Consider the following 21,618-nt stretch of genomic DNA (forward strand, 5'->3'; position numbering starts at 1 on the left):
GCCATAGGACAATGAAAAGTTTAAGGTGACCTCTGGGCCACGAATGGTTTATCACTCAAAGCATAATCGTGAAAAATGTATTGGATAGTATACCGGAATAATAGCTAGAAGAGGTTTGGAAAGTTAATAAGTGGCTCGATAACTTTTTGTGAAGTAGTGGTGGAGATAAACTTTCATTGCTTTGCATATGCTAGGCAAGCCTATTATCGCCCTGTCTTTATTGTCATTGTTATTATTATTGAGGTGTGTGCTATGGTATATGTGGAGAGGCTAGAAGACAACTCTGGGAGTCAGAACTCAGGCTGTCAGCCTTCCCTGGTAAGCACCTTCACCCACTGAGCTGTCCTACCAGCCCTCCTTAGTTATTGAGGCAGGGTTTCACAGCGTAGCTGAGACAGGCCTGGAATTAAGACCTCCCCATTGGCTACAACATCTAAAACATTGAACTCCTTTTACTTATATTTTAAAGTTTATTTTCTAGGCTAGAAAGATGGGTCAGTGATTAAGAGCATTTGCTGCTCTTTCAGAGGACCCGACTTTGATTACCAACACCCACTTTAGATCATTCACAACTATCTGTAACTTGAGCTCCAGATTAGAGACCTTCTGTGGTCACCTGTACTATATGTGTACATGTCCCCATACTTAATAAAAATAAAATAATTTTAACTACATTTTAAAAGATAAGCCCTCACTGTTCAGCTGAGGAGGACCTTGAACTCTTGTTCTCCTTGCATCCATGTCCTGAGTGCTGGGATAGGAATGTGTGCAACTACCCATGGTTGAAATCCGATTTTTTCCTCTTGGGACAAGGCTTATTTAGCCTTGGGTGTCCTGGAACTCACTTTGTAGAGCAGGCTGACTTCAAGTGGAGATCTGTCTGCCTCTGCCCCCCAAGTGCTGGGATTAAAGGGTGGACCATGCTACCTGGCTGGAGATTCAATTCTTGATAAATTTATTTGTATAGATCAGTTTTTGATAGTATTCTACTAATGAGAAACTTCACCTAAAAATGGAAGGCATTTTTGAAAACATTAAAGTAGCAATTATTAAAGTTATAAATTTGTAACTGACAACTATAACATAACATTTTTCTACTATTATAGTTTATTCACTCAGCTGAACTTTCTTATATTAAATACTTCACAAGAACGCCAAGGGTGGTGTGGTAGCCCCAGCCTGTAATCCTAGCAATCAGGAGACTGAGGCCAGTGGGGTTTGAGTACAGACCTCATGTGCCGTGTAATGAGGACTTGTCTGAAAACAATGCCTCCTATCAAAGTACTAATAAAGATTTAGTCTGGACACACGTCCATGCTATCAGAGCCACACAGCGAGCTTGGCCGCTGCTCAGAGGGCACTGCAGCTCCCCAGGGACAGAAGTGGCTGCTCTGTGTGATCATAAGTTACTACCTCAAAAGCCACCAGCCCCTCAGTCCCAACCGGTTGTTCTTTAAGATGAATGCCAGCCCTTTGGGTTTCTGGAACATCAGCCCATTTCTCCAGTAGCTTCCTGAGTTTCATCCAGCATGGCAAGGGTGTGCTCTCTCAGATTTCTCATGGTCATTACTGAAGTCATAGAAGCTTTCCTGGGGCTAGGGTTGAGGTTAGTTGGCAGAGTATGCACCTAGCATGCATGAAGTGCTGGAGCAGATACCTGTACTGTAGAAGCAGAGTGGTGGCACGTGCATCCACTCCCTGCACTCAGGAGGCGGTGGAAGGAGGATCAGAAGTTCAAAGTCATGCTCTGCTAGCCAGTCAGTTTCAGGTCACCGGGGACACACATGAGAGCTTGTTTAAGTAATAACACCTTTCTCATATTTTATGTAACTACACCAATTTCTCTCTCCCTTCTCCCTCCCTCCCTCCTCCCTTCCTCCTCCCTCCCTCCTCCCTCCCCCCTCCCTCCTTCCCTTCCCCCTCTCTTTCAGTGTGTGTGGGGTCATGAGTCAACATTAGGCGTCTTCCTCCATTGCTGTCCACTTTTTCTGAGCTTGTCGCTCACTGATGCAGCTAGACTGCTGGTGAGCAAGAATCCTTTCTCTGCCTCCACAGCCCTGAGAACAGAAGCACTGGTGACGGCCTGAGCTTTTATATGGGTTCTGGGGATAGAACTCAGGTCTTCAGTGAACACTTTCCAGTCTAAGTCATCCACCTCCCCAGCCTCCTCCACCATGGAATTCCACTGAGGTGGACTACAAATGCACAAAGTGAGCAGGACTAGAATGTTCACTAAAGATGTTATTCTAACAATGAAAGTCCTAAGACCCACAATTAGGGGGTGGGGGGTGGGTCTAACTAATTTTGCTAAAGACCTCTATTTGAATATCAAGCAGTCACAAAGATATATAATGTAATAACTTTTTTCTTTTTTTTTCTTTTAGAATTGTTTATTTTATGTATCTGAGTACACACTGTAGCTGTCCTCAGCCACACCAGAAGAGTGGTTCATTACAGATAGTTGTAACTCTCCATGTTGTTTCTGGAATTTGAACTCAGGACCTCTGGAAGAGCAATCAGTGCTCTTAACCACTGAGCCATTTCTCCAGCCCGTAATAACTTTGAGAAGGAAGGATACTTGCAAGTTACTTTTGAGTGAAAGGTTAAAGCCCAATGTCAAGAGTAACTAGTTCTGGGTAGAGAAGGTAGAGATTTTTAGGTGATTTTAAGCTAATTTAAACTCTCCCATATTCTTTGCCCTGCTTCTGGGTATGGACAGTTTTGATGTCCAGAAAGAGCATGTACTCCCGTTTTACAAAACCAAACTAAACAAGTGACCTTGAAGGTTGTTCGAAGCGCTTTTGACAGGGGCTGAGGTTGCTTTCCAAGGAGCTCACATAAACAATAAGCAATAATAGAAAATCCTGGTAGGGACTGAGTAAAGAACTCGATGATTAATAACTGAAAACAGGTGACAAACACATGGAGGGAGCATTAGTGAGCACAAGTAATCAGAGAAATGTAAATTTAAATAATGAAGCAACATTCATGTTTTGTTTATAAAATTACCAAGCTTTTTATTGCCATGTTATAGTAAAATTTAATTATATTAATAAATTCTGTTGTATTCCTCGTACGCTGCTAAAGATGGAAGATTATGCTAAAATCTGGCAAAGTGCATTTAACTGAAGGAACTACAGGTTATAGTTCTTATGTGTGAATGCTAATAGTCAGATGGGGTGAGATTGACAAGGAACAGGATTCGAGTTGGAAAGACCTGGGTTCCATCCAGCTCAGCCCCTTAATGAATTCTGACCTTGGGTGAGTTGCTCACTGAACCTTGGTTTCTCTGGTTCTAAGAATGAGCTGGAAACAGACACCACTACTTACCCAATGACACTCAGTGAATGAATGGTGAGGATGAAACGCCACGCACAAAAGGGCATGGACAAAGACAACCTGCAGGAAGATACGTCAGCAGGATTAGTGGTTGCATTAGAATAAGGAGAATGAGTATTAGAAACATCCCCACTTTCATTATACAGGAGTGCACTGTCTCTGTCTTCACACACACCAGCAGAGGGCATCAGATCCCATAACATGGTTGTGAGCCACCATGTGGTTGCTGGGAATTGAACTCAGGACCTCTGAAAGAGCAGTCAGTGCTCTTAACCGCTGAGCCATCTCTCCAGCCCACATTTCCCACTCTTTCTTTTGACTTTTAAATTATTATTCCTTCCTGTGGCCTCTACCTAAGGTGGGGTGGGGGGCTGGTATGAGGTCTCATCCCATATTTGGTGGTTTTATATTTGTGATAAACTATGTTCATACCTTAGTCTTCTCCTTTCTGGGTGTCCTGTTGTACGCATTGCTGTACAAACTGAGACCTAATTACATAGCTGTGTTAGTGTGAACACTTGAGACTTGATGATGCTCCCTTTGTGAGGGGCCTAGGCTCCGTTTGTCCTCTGTCACTGAGCTGTGTATCTAGTTGCCCCTTCGTTTACTCATCAAAACATTTTGAAGTCAGTCTTTCCCCGTCCCTGCTCCTAGTATCAATTCTGTCAGCACATCTTAGTGAAACTGCTGTCAGAGTGTTACCAAGACCTATCATTTCTTTCTATGTCCACCGTACCCCTTCTGGGCTCAGCCACTGCCCATAATTGAAAGAGATACTGCAGCCACCTCTGCACTTGTCTCTGTGAACTTTCCCTTTCCAGTGTCTTCTCAACACAGTGACAGGTGAAGAGAAGAGCAGGTTACCATAATGCCTGGAACCTTCCAGTCATTTTTCAGTGCATTCAGAGGAAAGTTCAAAATCCTTAAAGGATTCAGCACCCGACCCCACAGCTCACAACCGTCTGATCTTTAGCCTGTGTTCTGTGCTGTCTGTTCTTTCTGCCTGAAACTTTCTGGAGATATTTACAGATTGGCTCTTCCTGTCTGCCAGCTCTGTCTCTGTCACCTTGTCACTGAGATGAGCATTTTCATTGGGACTCTTCACATCTCTTACTCCCCCCTTCCCCCCCTGTGTTTAAGGTCATGTAACCTACTGTATATGTTGGCAAATATGTAGACATTTGTATCTCTTTCCAATAAAAATAGCTGTGAGGCAAGAATTTTATCTGTTTGGCTCTTAGCTATGACCTTGAATGTGTGGGGCCTAGTGAGTTCTCAGTAACCTGCTGCCTGCTCACCATTCCACAGAGGTGGGATTTAACCCACACTTGGTTAAAGCTCCCCAAAGGACGCACAGGGTGTTTATATGCCTCATACTCACGTTCACTCACGCCCCCCCCCATGGAAACTGAAGTAAATTTATTGTTATACCTCAGAAAAAAGTGTTCGGAGCCATGACTTCCTCAGCTCTGGGCTGTGCCAGCGCAGCCCTTCCACCCCTGACTTGCCTCTGTCAGATCTGTTCTTTGCACTTCCTCAGGGAGCTAACATGGCATATGCTTTATAAGGGAGACCAAGAACCACTCTTTCAGGTTCTTCCTCAGTTCGCTTTCTGCTTTAGCCCTGTATGATGGCGCGTGCCTAGAGTCTCGGCATTGAGCTTGAAAGACAGCTTGGTCTACATATGGAGATAGTGTGACCTGCCTCAAAATGGACAGATGGATGGATGGTCGGAGAAAACAACCAGGAAACCCCCAGAAGATTTCTAGTTAGGTTACTGAGATTTTCGTTTGTTTCAAGTGATTTTGTTTCTTTGTCTTTTGCAGAGGCAATAGTGGCAGAACTTCATAAGAAGATCAAAGAGGCGTTTGAAGTGTTTGACCATGAATCGAATAATACAGTAGATGTGAGGTTTGGAAACATTCACTGTTATGGTTCTAAATTGTGATACAGTTCATAAACAGAAGGGGTGTTCTCTCCTTTTTTTTTTTGCACTATACTAAGCTTAGTGTGGTATTTATTTATTTTCTTATACTCTGTGTTTATGCTAACTACCACTTCAAGATAAATTATGTTTCCTATTCTTTGTAGTCTAGTGGAGAGACTGTATTTTCATTGTCTAGTCCAACCCATACACTGTGAACTGAGTAAGATGAACTTCATTATAGCTTTAGTGATGCCACATGTTTGGTACTCAGTAAGTCTCTGTTTAGTGAGTGAATTGAGTGAGTGCATTTTAAAATATACAAATATGGGCTGGGGTGACGGCTCAGTTTGTCAGAGTGCTTGCCATACAGGCCTGAGAGCTCGTTTGGATCCATATTGCTGACGTAAAGCTGCATGATCACATACCCCCGACCCCAGCATTGGAGGGCAGAGACAGGCAGATCCCAGGAGTCCCTGGTCAGCCAGTCTAGCTGAACAGCAAGCTTCAGGCAACCCTGCATCAAGGGAATAAAGAAATCTAAGAAGAAGAGACCTGGGGCTGGAGAGATGGCTCAGCAGTTAAGAGCCCCAACTGCTCTTCCAGAGGTCCTGAGTTCAATTCCCAGCACCCGCATGGTGGCTCACAATCATCTGTAAAGAGATCTGATGCCCTCTTCTGGTGTGTCTGAAGACAGCTACAGTGTACCTATATATAATAAATGAATAAATCTTAAAAAAAAAAAAGGAGACCTGGTGTCTTCTCTTGACCCCTGACTGCATGTGCATTTGTACACACACACAGACACACCACAGATTCTACACATACACACACACAATTAAAAAACAATATCAAAGTACATAGATGTGTATTATCAAACTACATGTTACAAAGAATAGTTATGTTTATAAAATAACGTACTCCTCAAGTAAGCAAAAGTGGGCTAAACAGAGCATGAGCAGTGGAAAGACATGGTACCGTGGGCAGCCTGGGCAGAGTACAGGTGTGGCGCCCACCTGCAGGTCCGCACTTGGGCTAGAGCCAGGAAACGCATGAATTTGAAGGCAGCCTTGGCCATGTATTTTGGGGTTTGGGAAAGGTAGATGAACTCACAGAGGAGACTAATAGAAGCTGTGGAATTTGTGCCGAATACAGCACAGGAGAGCCAGGAGTCCATTCTCCCAGGCCAGGCGAAGTGAGGGTTATTTCATGGGTTCATAGTCTCAAGAGCTTCTGGTACTAAGGCCAGCAGAGCAGTGGGAGCAGTCTAAAGTACATCAAAGAACGTTTATAAACCAGGCCATCCGTCACTTCCTGTCCTAGCTGGGGCCCCAGTGCTTCAGACTTGAGCCAAACTGAATGAACAATATGAGAGCTTACTCAAAGGTTGTAACTATAGGCATCGTTTACTTTCTCATACCTGAGGGTCTGAGATGAGAGCAAGTTCATGACTTCATATTAACATAACAGGACATTGTGAAGTTTTGTTTCGTACTCTAGTTTTGTGTATAAACGTGTGGTGACAGACAAGGTGGAAGATAGAATTGAATTTGTCCTCTAGCCCTTGCTTGTAGTGGGCTGGTCTAGTTACTTGTCTTGCTGACACAGTACCTGACACAAGCTGCTCAGGAAAGGGAGGGGTTGTTTGCTTCAGAGTTGGAGAGTACAACCTGTCACAGCAGGGGTGTCATGGCAGCAAGAGCTTGAGGTAGCTGCTCACATTATATCCATAGTCAGGAAGCAGAGAGAGAAGTATGAAGCTCAGCTCACTTTCTGGCCAGTCCTGGAAGCCAGCCTGTAGAATTTCCCTGCCCCGGTTAGCCTTCACAGTCATGCCCAGAAGCTGACTTTATCTTATCCCACAGCATGCCCAGACCCTTGTCTCTTAGTTGATTCTAGATCCTATCAAGATGATAATTGAGGTTAACCATCGTGGGCAGAGTGAGTCCAGGTTCAGCCATTGCAGTGGGAGTGTGACGGGAACTTACAGGGTGGCAGGGCAGTACTGTGCTCCTCCCAGTAGCTCTGTCACAGTTCATTCTGTGGGAAGGACTCACCACAGAGTACTGAGCCTCATCTGTGTGTCCTTTGGGAAAATGAGTGGGCAGGCATGGTGCTGGTTCCAGGGTTTGGTGAGAGCGTGGAGCTCGCAGCAGGAGTTTGCAATTAGACAGACTAGATACATGATGGACAAGTTCTTGTCCACTGAGCTCTCCTCGAATCTGAATGGGTTCTCTTCTGGGCCAGGAGAGAAGTACTGTTAGAAAAGTCAGGGAGGGAGTAGCTTTACATGTGTCTGTTTGGTTGTGGTTTCTGGGGTTGGATTGTCCTGCTGAGTTACACCCCAGGCCTACCACAGCTTTGTGAGACAAAGGGGAAGAGAGAAAAGCACTTGCTTAAGTTTTGCTCTCTGGCAGTCCAGCTGTCCTGAGTTGACATCTGGGAGTTTTGTGTCCATCACCTCATGTTGATGCTTTTAGCAGTGTGAGAAGGTTTGGCATCTCTGGTTTTGAAGACAGGTGACAAGTCTATGCTTTGCTCAGTGCCACACCAGGGCTTTTCCAGCTCCAAGTCTCTGGCTGCGATTGGGAGCACGTCCTGTCCTCCCGTCCCAGCCCCCCACCGATCTCTGGGCTGGTCTCCTGCCTTCCGTTTTCTTGATAGTGAGAGTGAAAGGAGCCCCCACGTCCCATGCAGCAGGGATGCACCAGACCTTTTTGATAAGAGGGCCAATTTAGAAAGAAGAGATGTGTTTATGGGCTGCAACTTTTCCCCATTTAAAAATAAAATAATTTTACTGAGGCCCTGAGGGAAAAAGCATGATCTTATAATGTAGTCTACTTTATTAAACAAAGATGGTTACTAAGAGAATAGGCATTGTTTCTGGCACTAAAATATTAATGCTAAGCATATTTGAATAGTAACATGGATGACTGCAGCCTTTTAAACTTGATTCCTTATGCTAATTCTGTTTTTCATTTTGACACAGTCTTACTCTGTAGTGCAGGCTGTCCTTCAAGTAACCATGTAACTTAGGCTGGGCTCAAATTCACCTTAGTCTTCTTGACTCAGCCTCACAGTGCTGGGCTCCCAGGAGCGTATGTGGCTATGCCTGCCTCCTTATACAGAGTTACGTGGAGCTGTGTCCTCAGGCTGCTGGTGTCATTGAACTGACCTTTGTGAATTGGATGGGAAGAACAGAGACACAAAAAGCCTTTGCCCAGGGTTGCATAATGATGAGCAGTCAAGCTGGAAGATGGTTTTCACTGTTTGTTCAGCATTTTCCAAGTTGCCTGCACACCAGCCTCAAGGAAGGCCCTCGGAGTGCTGGGATGAGCAGGACCAACTCTCTCCATTTATAAATGCAGTTGATTGGTCTGGAATTTATTATAGCTTATTATTAAAAGGCAAAGTCTAGATAGATGCTTATTTTTAACCTACTAAACAGTTTATATTTACTATTCGAATTATTAGGCCTACTGTATAGCATGCTCACTTTTGTCTGGATCCAGTTTCGACTGGCTTCTGATCTATTGCATTATGTTGAAGCTCAATATTTCATTAAGAGCTATCAATTTATAAAATGCGTTATTACTCTTCAAACAGTTGAGGAGTGAAGGCAGTATTTTAGTAGACTGAAGGGTGTAGAGAAGTGGTTTATGCCCATAATCCCAGCCCTAGGGAGGCTGAGGCAGGAGGAAAACCACCAGTTCAAGACCAGCCTGGACAAGAAAGTAAGAACTTGGTTAAAACAAACAAACACAAAGAACACAAAAACCACTCCCCAAAACCCAAAAAAGTGTTTGTGTGGTAGTAAGAGGGCCTGCACAGTAAGAAAACTTTTCTCTAAGAGGAGGCCAGGGCATTGACTGCCACAGGGGAAGTATGGCTTCCCTCAGGACTGACCTAGGCTGCCTTGGATAGTGTTTTGGTGGCTTCTTTCCTTTCTTCTTCTCTCTGCTGTGCACTAATAGAAATATAGATTTCATTTTAATTTTTATCATAATGGATAGAAAAGAAGTCTGATACTGTGAGTGCTAAGCGAACAGTGGGTTCTTGTTACTATCTGAAACATTTTGAACTGGTCCCTTCTGCTTCCTCAGACTTAGGGATAAGCTTACTTCCTGGGCCTCAGGGCCGGCTTCATGATGGTGAGGAGCTTATGCTCTCCTTTTATTCGTCTTACAGGGCTGTTAGTATAAGAAGTTCTCCAAGTGGCCTGGAGATTTCCCCATATATCCCCCATACCCTACATGTGATTGTGAAGTCAAAACTATTTGCATTATTAAAGCAAAGATAGTTTAAGTTATATTTTTAAAGATTTCTCTAGTGTGTAGGTCCCTGAAGAGTCCAGAAGAAGGTGTTCCGTTCCCTGCAAGTCACAAGCCATTGCATGCTCCTCCTTCCATGTGGCTGCTTGAACCCAGGTCCTCTGCAAGAGCAGTCAATGCTCTTAACCAGCAAGGCATCTTTCCAGTCTCCGGTATCAAATATTTCCCCGCTATATGACATGCAACATTATTTTCTATATTTTTTGTCATTTATATTGACATATACTAGATTTCTAAATGAATTACTAGGGCTGGTAAGATGGATCTAAGTGGTTACCTGATAACCTGAGTTTGATCTCAAGGATTCATAGAAGAGAGCCAACATCTACAAGCTGTCACTTAACTTGCACGTGCACATATACAGACACAAACACACAGACATACAGACACACAGTCTCTCTCTCTCTCCCTCCCTCTCTCCCTCCTTCCCTCCCTCCCCCTTCTTCTCTTTCACTTTTAAATTAGGGTTTGAACTCTAGTTCCTTGAAAACTACTGGGCAGATTTATAATATCATTAACTAGAGGTGTTTTGATTTTGCTTCATATAAAACATAGATCATAGCATATTATCATTTATATGTAGCTTCTCAGTCTGTGTTTAGAAATTAATAAGATTGAAAGTTAAGTATTTGAATGGATGAAATGTTCATGGAGAAAATTCTAAAGGTACAGAGAATATTTCATTAGTCTCTTTATCTTTAACTCTGTGCAAATGTCTCTGATTCTTCTAGAGAGAGTGTGTGTGCATGTGTGTGTGTTTATGTGTGTGTGTGTACTACTACATGTACATGTGGGGAGCAGAGGACAGCTTTCAAGAGGTGGTTCTTCCTCCTTATTTCTTGGAGGCAAGAATTGAACTTATATTGGTCAGACTTTGGTAGTGAGCAGTCTTACCTGCTGAGCTGTCTCCCTGACCCTTCAGTTTGGTGGTTTGCTGGGTTGCATGGCGTGTATGTATTATTAACACAAATGAATAAGGTACTATTTAAACCATCTGTATACAGCTTTTTTGAATATCACTGTGTCTTTTATTATTATTTTAAGATTTATTTTATATAAGTGAGTACACTGTAGTTGTCGTCAGACACACCAGAAGAGGGCATTGGGTTCCATTACAGATGGTTGTGAGTCACCATGTGGTTGCTGGGAATTGAACTCAGGACCTCTGGAAGAGCAGTCAGTGCTCTTAACCACTGAGCCATCTCTCCAGCCCTTATTGTTATTTTTTTTAATTAAACAATTTTGAGACAGGGTCTCATTATGTGACCTTGGTAGACGACAGGAACTTTGGAGAGTTGTTAGAATAACTTTGGTTACCCTGACCAGAATTAATTATTAAAAATAAATAACAAAAACAAGAAATATATATGTTTTTTAAGGAATTGCTGAAAGGTCAAGAAAGTACTTTTTCTATATGGCTAGTTTACAAATTCAATTTGAAAAGAACTGTAATCAAGAAATTTCACTTTTTGCAATTTGTTCTTTTTTAATTTAATAGAATAAAAGTATGCTAGAAATCAGTATGTCATTGATTTTCAGAATTGTACTCTTTTTGATGGATTCATTTTCCTTATCTATTGAGTTGAAATAATGATTTCTGCCACACTTAAACAACAGGAGCATTACTGTCTAGTAAGAAACAGGAGTGAATTTTGATAGGTGTTATAAGATTGCATCAGATTGCAACACTTTAAACATACTTTGTTAAACCACTTTAAGAACAGTTGATTCTCCAGAATTTGGAGGCTAAGATAGGACATGCTCCCATAGTGGGAGCAAAGGGCTGATCTTTTCCCTTCTAGCCACACCCAGCTATTCTGGTTCTGTGCATCTGTGCCTCAGTAGCAAACTGGCTGCTCTTTTGCTATTACAGTTGATCTTATGTCAGCTCTTAGAGAAGTACGATCTTCTCTCATGGAAGGAGGGAGCAGGTCATGAGGCCTCTCCTAACCAGTTGTGTGTGGTTCTGCCCTAATTGCATATGCCCTTAGGGTTTCTGGGAAGGGCTAAAAGATATAGGTGAGGAAGTATTAGGGAGGGAACCCATCTACACAGCTGTGTGGGAGTCATCATCCATGCTGGGTGCAGACCTTCCAGTGTCGCTCCTTAAGGTCACCCATGCCTGTAACCCTTTGCCCATTGCTCTGTAAGCAAGACTGGTGAACTCATTGGTCCCTGAAGGACTCAAGACAACCCCAGCATGGCAGACATGGCTCTGGCAAACTTTGCCCTCTCTCCTGGATTCCCTCTGCCTTGCTGAAAACCGTTAGATCACATCCCTAAAGCTAGTCACCCAGGCCCATTCTCTTGTTGGTCACTTTCTCCTTTCTGACGCTGACCACCAAGGCCCAGCTATCAAATAGTTGGAAGTCCAGCGATCGGAGTCTCTCTTCTGCTCACCTAAGTGACATGTCCAGTTAAAATCTAACACTCATCCTGATATGGCGACTCCTCCTTTTGCATTTATAAACTGCCATTTGTCCACTGGCTATATCTGTCTCCTCTCTATCCAGTCCTTGTTCCACTCCTGGACAACTATTGCTTACCCCTTTCCCTTGTCCCTTTTCTTCCTCTCTCTTGTTCCTTCCCCTTCTCCCTTGTCCCCCATTTCCTGTCTTTGTCTCTCATTTCCTGGCCTCTCTCCCTCTGGGGCAAGTAAGTCTCTTCTATGCTGGAAACTTGGTTTTGGGGGTATCCCGAGCCGACTTTGAGGTTCCCTTTAGTCCTCCACAGTAAACTTGAGTAGAATTGTGCCTTAGTTTGTCACTGGGACTTAGGATGAGGAGTAGGCTAGAGGTGTATGATCATAAGAGCATGGTTTCTAAAAATAAAGACAACTCACTTGAGTAGGACGTGGCAGCTCACATCTGATCATAGCTAGCACTGGGAAGAAGGGAAAGGAAGGCTGGAGGGCCAGGAGTCCAAAGCCATCCTCAGCTAATACGTTCTAGACTAGCTTGGCTGCATAGGACCTTGTCTCAAAAACATGAATTAACAAAGAAAAAAATTAATTTCTATTGAAGAAATTATAGAGTCTCCAATGTTTGTCATATAAGCCATCACTAAGTTTAGAAAAGAAGATCTTAGGAGACTGTAGGCACATGAACTACTTCAAATATAGAAAGTGCCATTTAGCTTTTTACTACAAAAGATAAGGAAACCAATGTTTTAAAAATTCCTGGGGCTGGGGATTTAGCTCAGTGGTAGAGCGCTTACCTAGGAAGCACAAGGCCCTGGGTTCGGTCCCCAGCTCCGAAAAAGAGAACCAAAAAAAAAAAAAAAAAAAAAAAAAATTCCTTGTACTTCTCCAAGTTATCTTATGAATTATTTTTACCTACAAGATAGCCTATTCGCACTGTAGCATTCACTGTTAGTCTGTCTCTGTCTCTGTCTCTCTTTTATATATTCTCTCTCTCTCTCTCTCTTTCTCTCTCTCTCTCTTACACACACACACACACACACACACACACACGGAAGAAAATAAAAGGCTAACTCACTCACTTCAGTGGCACTTGAGCTTCATGGCCCCAGTTTGGTATCTGTTGCCTTTGAAAGGCTTTGGGACTCTGCATGTCATAATGTCATACCACTGTTGTGGCTGCACACAGGCTTTGTTCACCTACCGCGCTGGTGACAGCTCCTTCCCCTCTCTCTCTTCCAGGTTCTTCCCTGCTACTGCCAGGTCCCTGCTACCTGCCTCTTCACCCTTCTCTGGTGCACTCACTGGGGCCTCGGGACTCTCAGGACCTTGCTTACTGCCTTCTCTGCTACTCCTCTCCCAGGTGTAGCCCTCTGCTTGTCTTGTCTCAAAATTTCCAGGGAAGAAAAGGAAACACTACTTTGATCACTTATTAACATTCCGAAGAGGGTGCCTTTGTTGAGCACAGCTCATGCTAGACTTCAGAGGCCTCCCCTGAAGGCCATTAGAGACATGTGACCTCGGGGTTAAGTAGCCACCTCTGGTTCAATCAGTTGTGCCTGGGGAGACAGATCAAACATCACAAAATGCAGCAATCTATACAGGAAGAAATCATTAACAGAGGACCATGGATTTGACAGGGACCTGCTTCCTTTGTGATATTATTACCTCCCAAAATCCTGGCTCAGTAGTTAAGCCCTATAGGCATTCCGACCCCATTTCTAGACCAGCAGTTGGAACTTTGTGGTGAACCCTCTGGTTTCTTACTAATCCTTTCTGGTTGTGCTAGTGATTAATGCCTGAGCAGGTAGCCCTGCTCTAACTTTCAGACTCCCTCAGAGATAGATGGGTACTCAGGATTGTGAATCGTAGGTAAACACTGTGCCATTGAGTTCCAGCTCCTGTCCTTCCCAACCTTCCCCTTGAGCTGACAAGATGTTTCTGAAGCTTGTAGTTATCTGCAAAGGACTTGGTGTGACCTAAACAACCTTGGACATGGAAAAGAAGGTTGGTTACCTGCCATTCACAAGGCCTTCCATCAAATTCCTAGCCTAAAAGGAAAGGAGGGGATGAGGAGGGAAAGAAAGACTTGCTAATAACTCCACCTATTTGATGCCCACTTCCTGTTCTCAACATTTACCTCAGAGCTACATTAACTGAGGCCGTTCTTTATTTGATCTCCAGATGGAGCAAGGGTAACTGAACGGGACTCTTAAATACACGATGTTGGATCCCTCCGACACACCACACATAAAGACTAACTCCGAGGAAAAAAAGACCTAAAGTTATAAATGTGAGCGCTAAAGTTATAAATATGAGACATAAAGTTATAAAATTGGGGAAAGACATTGGTATAAACTTGTGGTTTGGGGTTGGATAGTTCCTCAGGGGGCAGAGGCAGCGAAGGGCACTAGCACAGTCTATAAGGGGGGATCCTTTGGACAATCCGGACAACTCAAAGGAGGACTCCTCATGCGTGCTGTGGGGGTTTGTGTTAAGTAGTGTATGGCTCTTGGGGGCAGTATTATCAGCCCACATGGGAAATTTTCATGTAAACTATGTATTTATATTCAGACACCAACTTACATGTATTTTAGGCATTTTTAGGTAGATACTAGTGTGATTGCTCATAACTTTTCAGACATCCTTACTGTTACTTTACTTCCTTTCCTCCTGAATTATCTTTTTCCTCCTTCCTTAAGTGAAGTTCTCTCACTTCTCATTTCCCTCGTCAGAGCACCTGCACCCTGCTAGCCGTTCTGTGTCACTCTCCTCCTACTCGCAGCAATGGTCACTTTTTACTTTCCTAGTTTGGAGACCAGTATAGGAAACCACAACTTGTCAAAATGAAGAGTTGTGGAACCCAGTCCCAACTGACACATTTATAACACAACTGCTCCACCCGAGGCTCAGGATCACTGGAGGAGGAGTCAGAAGAGCAGCAAGGCTGTCATGAGGCTGTGTCTCCTAGAAATGCCATAGAAGCTCCACCCATGGTTTCCTATCTATGGCTGCCTAAACATGACGGGAACAAGGACAGCAGCAACAGACGTGCTATCATGAAAGGGATGACACTCAAGAGACCTACCTCAGCCATAGGCAAAGAACCACAGCTGAGAGGATGCTAGAGTGGGAGAAACAGTCTTCCCCAGGGAGGAGCACACCGAATGGTTATTTAATACCAAATGGTCAGCCCTGAAAACCTGCATGCAAGCAACTAAATGGACTGAGCAGGTTGTATTTTTATATATTAGGAGTGTGTGTGTGTGTGTGTGTGTGTGTGTGTGTGTGTGTGTGTGTGTAGGAAAAAAGAGGACATGAATTTGAAAGAGAACAAGGGGTGAAGAAACAAGGGAGAAAAAATGTAATTATATTAAAATCTCAAAAACATATTTAAAAAGTAAGCTGAACGGGGCTGGAGAGGTGGCTCCGTGGTTAAGAGATTATGGTGTCCTCTCAGAAGACCCAGGTTCAGTTCCCAGCACCGCCTTGGTGGTGCACAACCACTTTAACTCCAGCTCCAGGGGACCCAACACCCTGTGCTGGCCTCCTCAGGCACCCACTCACACAAATACATATGCATAGAAGAATAAAATACATATTTAAGAAAGTCAATGAGGGGTTGGGGATTTAGCTCAGCGGTCCCTGAGTTTGGTCCTCAGCTCTGGAAAAAAAAAAGAAAGAAAAGAAAAGAAAGTCAATGAAAGTAAAAAGCCAACCAGACAGATCCTAGAAAATCTATCCATAGAGAATCTAGATGAACTTCTTTAGGTAGCCAGGTTTTCAAAGGGTTCTGCCGCCAAAAGACTTGAGGCCAGGCGGCTGCATCTTAAAACTTAAAATGTTGTCCTTGTGGAACTTAATGTCTTTCAGGAATGGGACCAAAGGAAAAAGTATTGAATTATTTTTCTGAAGTATATATAATTCCAACACAGAAAACCTAATAAAGAATGCATAAAACTGTAAAACACCTTTCTTATGCATAGCTGTGCAAAACTGCAAATAGAAGCAGCAAAATCTAGTAATGCAGACTGTGGTCTTCCTAGGAATGTGAAAGTATTGTTATGTTGGACATTTACTAATGTCGCACAGATTAGTGACCTAAGAATAAAAGTCATGGCCCATCCCTGTAGGAAGTTAAGAGGCATTTGACAGAATTCAGCACATGTTCATAATTTTAAAGTCTCAATAAAGTAGTCATTAGAGAATGTTTCCCAAACTAAGGTTCTTACTTAGTGAGGAGGTATGTGCACCATTTTGATTACAATTACAAACAAGATAAGAGCATCTACATTTGCCATTGTCAATTAATGTTAATGCCCAACATGATTGGGCAAGTGATAACAAGGACATAAACACTGTACGTGAAATGGCAGAAGGTAGAAAAGATAGGAGAAGGAAAACTATTTGTAGATATATGACCAAAAAAACCTAGAAAACTCAGGAGAACTGATAAGAAAACCATTGCAAAGAAAAATGAATTTTAGTAAAGTAGGAAGATTCTTATACAGAAGGCTGGTGACATGGTTTATCAGGGAGAGGCACTTGTGTGTAGCCCTGATAACCTGAGAGAAATCCCTGGGTCCCACAGGGTGGCCAAGAGATACCAGACTCCTGAGTCTGTCCTCTGACCTTCTCCTCCTCTCTATGGCACAGGTGATCCTGCACTCACCACCTCCCCCCTTACAAACGGAAATAAATTAATATACAGGGATCAGGAGCCAAATATTCTCTTTCTGAAAATGATTTATTTTATTTTTTTTCCTGTGGATTGTTGTTATGTCTGTGTGATATTCCCTGGAACTGGAGTTACAGACAGTTTTGAGCTGCCATGTGGGTGCTGGGAATTGAACCTAGGTCCTCTGGAAAAACAGTCAATGCTATTAACTGCTGAGCCATCTCACAAGCTCCAGTAGCTGTATATTCAATAAAGAGTGTCCAGTTAGAGGAGATAATGGAGGATAAGACCCATTTATAATAGCAATAAAATATAGAGCTTATAGAAAAAAATGCATCAAGAAATATATGAAAATCCACATGATATAAAAATAGAACAAATGGAAGAAATTGAGGGATAGAAAATTTGAAATAATAAAGGTTATCAACTTATCCTAAATTGACATAAATTCAGCACAAATGGAAATGAACATTTTCTGTAACTTGACAAGTGAATTTTATTGTACGTATGAAAAAATAAGTTAGAACAGCCAAGGGAACTCTCGAAAAAGAACCAGAAGCCAGTTTAGCTTTATTTGTTATCAACACATATTACACGAGCTGAGAGATGGCTCAGTGGTTAAGAACATTTGCTGCTCTCACAGAGGATCCCAGTGTACACCTTGGAGAGGAGGGGGACACAACCATCTCTTCTGCCTCTGAGGCAAAACCACTCATATTCACATGCACACTCACACACAAAAGAGGGAAGGAAGGGGAGAGGGGGAGGAGGGAGGGAGGAAGGGAGGGAAGGAGAGACTAGAAATAGTTATACGAAGAATTAGTGGGAAGGACATACTAAGGCCCTGTGGAGAGAAGTGGCCTGCTATGTTGGGAGAGCAGAGACAGAGTAGTTAGCATGCAGTTTGGAGCTCAGTTCCATCGTGCAGGTGGCTAGGCCTGCAGAGATCATTCTGGGCATGACAAGGAGTGCACGAGTGTCACCACTAGTGACACCGCTAGTGTCCACCGCTAGTGGACACTGGAGGGTTTTAAGTGAGCAGGGGTTTTAGTTCAGAAAAGTTTGCTGTGGCTGTGGTAAGGAGAGAGGGAAGGGTGCCTGACGAAAGGGATGCAGAATATCAGCCTGCAGGCTAGTGTAGTGGCCCAGGCAGGAGAATGGTAGTCAGTAGTGTGGTGGCAGCAGGGTATGAAAAGCCTCTTATTGCTATGGCTGCATTACTGTCCCTAAATTTCATGTTCTGAAATGCCCCTTTCTTTTAAATTGTTACATTTTTTGATAAATTGTATGTTTATAGTGTACACATGACATAATTGTAAACATGTACACAATGTGTATTGATCAATTGGGTAATTAACATTTTCATCTTACATACTGATCTTGTCTTTTAAATTGCTTTGTTCTAGATCTTACATGTAACATATAAAGGTCTTGTAAACTGTAGTCATGGTTCTGTGCTATAAGTTCAGAACCTCCTCTTCCTACCTTACTGTATGCCAGTGTCTGATTTCCAGACCCGCTACCACCTCCTTTCTTTGTATTCCTGTATATGTATTTCTTTGCCTGATTTGCTTTATTTAATGATCTTCAATTACATCTATTTTGCTGCTGCAAATGATAAATTCAACTTAAAAAATCAGCAAATAGTGTGTGTGTGTGTGTGTGTGTGTGTGTGTGTGTGTGTCCTTTAGCCATTCACCTGCTGACATACCATAGTTGATTCCCTATCTTGGCTGCTGTGTGTCATGCTGGAGTAAACAAGACTTTGCAGGTGTCTCCGCTTATTTATTTTCCTCAGCTAGGGAGCAGGAGCAGAATGGCTGAATCGTGTATATATAGCAGCAGACTTGGAGGGATGATCAGTGCTCTCCGTATGATCGCACTAATGTGCACCCATCTGTCAGGCTCCCACCCTCCCAGCACTGGGTACTTTTCAGTGTTTGTTAATTGCCATTCTGAGGGTGAGATGATACCTCACTGTGGTTTGGATTTACAGTCTCCGTAAGAAGTGACGTTGGACACATTTTCATACATTTGTTGACTCTGTAAATCTCATCTTAGAAAATGTCCGTTCAGATCATTGGCTATTTTTTTTTAATCCAGAGACGTTTTAGTTGTTCAAATTCATCGTATTTTCTAGATATTAATCTCTTTTCAATTATACAGTTTACAAATATTTCCCCTACTCTATACCTGTGTTTTCATCTGTTATCTTCTCCGTCGCTGGGGAGAGTCTCAGTTTGGTATAATTCCATTTGCCCATCACTGCTTTTGCTGGCTGTCCTTTTGAGATATTAACTACCACCACCAGTAACAGTAATAACAACAGTGGAGACACAAACCATTGCCTGTACTTGTCTCGAAGGATTTCAAAATCTTAATATCTGCTAGCTCAAATGTAGTTTATCTGCAGGTCAGGTGTTTACAGAGGTGTTTGGATTTAAAACCAGTGTTGTGAGGGAGGCCTAATTGCTCTCTCTGGTTCTCTCACCCTGTGCATGCCAGGCAGGTGGCTTACCACTGGCTTATACCAGGAGGGATGCCAGGGGGTCTGTGTTGAGAGGGATGCCCCCATGAGGACATAGCAAAGGCTCTCTCTGCAAGCTAAGCCAGGAAGGAGGCTTTGAGTGAAACCACAGCCCAGATTTCCAGCCCTCAGAGCAGTGAGAAAAGAAGTTGCTGACATTGTTTATACCTCCCCACCCCCACCCCATACCCTACCCCCACACCTCGAGGTAGCTTCAGCAAACTAACACGGGACAAAAGCAGCAGTGAGGATGCGATTTCTTCATAGCGCTTATCACTGGCTAAAATTAGCCTGTGCTCATTTATGTTTGTGCTCTGTTCTCTCGGTAGTAAGCTCCAAGGCGAGAACAGGGACTCGTCCTTCTCATTCCCCACAGCACTCACAACACTGAGCAAAAGTAGCTGTGTCATTAAGTTACTGAGTCTGTCTCTGTAATGTCTGCATTTTACAGAGCCCGGAGTTGTTCTTTCGGGGCTGTGACCTCTAGCAGAGACTAAGAAGAAATGGCATGGCGGCGAGTGAGAGCCAGAAACTCCTTGTCCCCTCTTTCACAGACTCTTCAGGTGATCAGGAGGTCTCTGAGGCCCGTTTGGAACAGAGAATTTGCCCTTGGTTTAGATTTTATTATTTATTTTCAAAATATCTTGGATCTAGGAAAAATGCCCTCGTAGGGGAAGACAGAGCAGGGTCTTTGTCTTGTTCTCTACTCTTTCCTAAGCACCCAGCACAGCAGGCTTCAGTGAATGGTAAATGAATGGAACCCACTTTCCAAAATTCTGCTTTGTTTTAGAAATTTCCAAATTGTGTTGTGCTTTCTGATACTCTGTGTAACAGCAGTTTTATTATGGAGGAGTAAACGGGTTTGCTGCCTTTCGCCCCTTAGAATTGCATCAGATGTCCTCAATATGTCTTCACTGGGGGTGCTTTTGACCTTGACTGCCCTTATGGATGACTCATATTCTAGCTCAGTGGCACTGGTGCCACCTTGTGTCGGCAGTGGGATACTACACCCATTGAATGTCTATCAAGCACCCATCCCATGCTTCTGTGGGGTTGCTCTTTATGACCTGTCTGTCTAAATGACATTGCTTTCTGTATGGTATAAATGCAGAAACAAATTGTTCTGTTTAAAAGTCTCTAGAGTTTGTTTGTATTTATCAATATAAGGAATCTATGTACTTCAATAAAAGACATGAACGTTTCCATATTTTAAAACATTTATATAAAATAGTTGTTTCATTTTGTCAGTTTATTAAAAATCCCATAAGAGATTTATAGAGAAGAAAATAATATTTTAAAAAATTTAAATAAGATTTGTGCTGATTTCTGCTTTATTTGCATAGTGGATTACTAAGTGAGTTGGTTCTAACCACTGTAGTCAGTGGAGGAAATGAACCTGTATAGGACAGGCTCCTGCATCAGCTGTTTGAATAGCAGTGGCCACAATATCAGTGACTGATGTGCATAAGCCAGTTTAGAAAAGTGTTCTGAGACCATTGTTAAAAGCTAGTTGATATTAAAAATCATTTAAACCTATTTTTAAAAAGGCTGTAGCGATGACGCAGCGGTTAAGAGCGTCCTGGGTTAGGTTGCCAGCACTCAGGTTGGACCACACTCCTATCGGACAAACACACACATTTAACCAACCACCTGAACTCCAACTCAGGGAATCTAATTTCCTCATCTGGCCTCCGTGTGTATCCACACGCATGTGACACACGTAATGACACAGTCATACCCAGAGACGCATAACAAGAAGTAAATAAATCTTTAAAAAAACCCAGACACATCAGGCATGGTGGTTCACATCTTTCATCCCAGCACTCAGGAGGCAGAGGCAAACAGATATCTGAGTTTGACTTTGGGGTCAACCTAGTCTACAGAGTGAGTTATAGGGCAGCCAGGGCTACACATCGAAACCTTGCCACAAACAAACAAACAAACAAACAAACAAACACACAAACAAAGGTGCTCGTTTCTACAGCATTTGTTGTTTATTTATTATTTTTTGGGACAGGGCCTCACTATGTAATCCTGGCTGACCTGAAACTCACTGTGTTGACTAGGCTGGTCTTGAACTCATGACAGTCCTCCTGTCTCCCCAGTGTTGGGATTACAGATATATGCTACTATACCTCTCGTAAGAAGTTTTAAATATCTCGCAGTGGTACATGTTTACAATCCTAGCACATAGGAGGCTGACACAGAGAATTGCTTTGAGTTCAGGGATAGCATAACAAGACTCTTTGAAAACACAAAATTTGAAAGTGCCTTATAGTTTTAATGATATTAAAAGGTTTGATTGGACCAGTGAGATGACTGGGTAGGAAAGTGCTTTCCTGAATGAGGGCCTAGGTTTGGATCCTTAGCACCCAAATAGAAGCTGGGTGTGGCAGTGAC

At 43.0% G+C, this 21,618-nt stretch overlaps 1 protein-coding gene across 35 annotated transcripts in view; it reads left to right on the top strand.

Annotated features, from left to right (window-relative positions):
- The window catches only part of Efcab2 (EF-hand calcium binding domain 2), an 86,758-nt gene that overhangs the window by 27,894 nt on the left and 37,246 nt on the right, over positions 1–21,618 (top strand). For 10 of the 35 annotated variants that reach the window (XM_063272142.1, XM_063272140.1, XM_063272141.1 and 7 more), the window contains exon 1: positions 19,670–19,781. The exons of 11 other annotated variants lie outside the window; for them this stretch is intronic. In XM_063272142.1, the coding sequence (XP_063128212.1) occupies positions 19,727–19,781 (55 nt within the window). In that variant the 5' untranslated portion in view covers positions 19,670–19,726. Of the gene's footprint in view, positions 1–5,165; positions 5,251–19,669; positions 19,782–21,618 lie in introns of those variants that run through there. 14 more of the 35 variants (XM_039090537.2, XM_039090534.2, XM_006250319.5 and 11 more) reach the window with 2 other exon arrangements.

Source organism: Rattus norvegicus, chromosome 13, assembly GCF_036323735.1.
Source record: "Rattus norvegicus strain BN/NHsdMcwi chromosome 13, GRCr8, whole genome shotgun sequence".
NCBI lineage: Eukaryota > Metazoa > Chordata > Mammalia > Rodentia > Muridae > Rattus > Rattus norvegicus.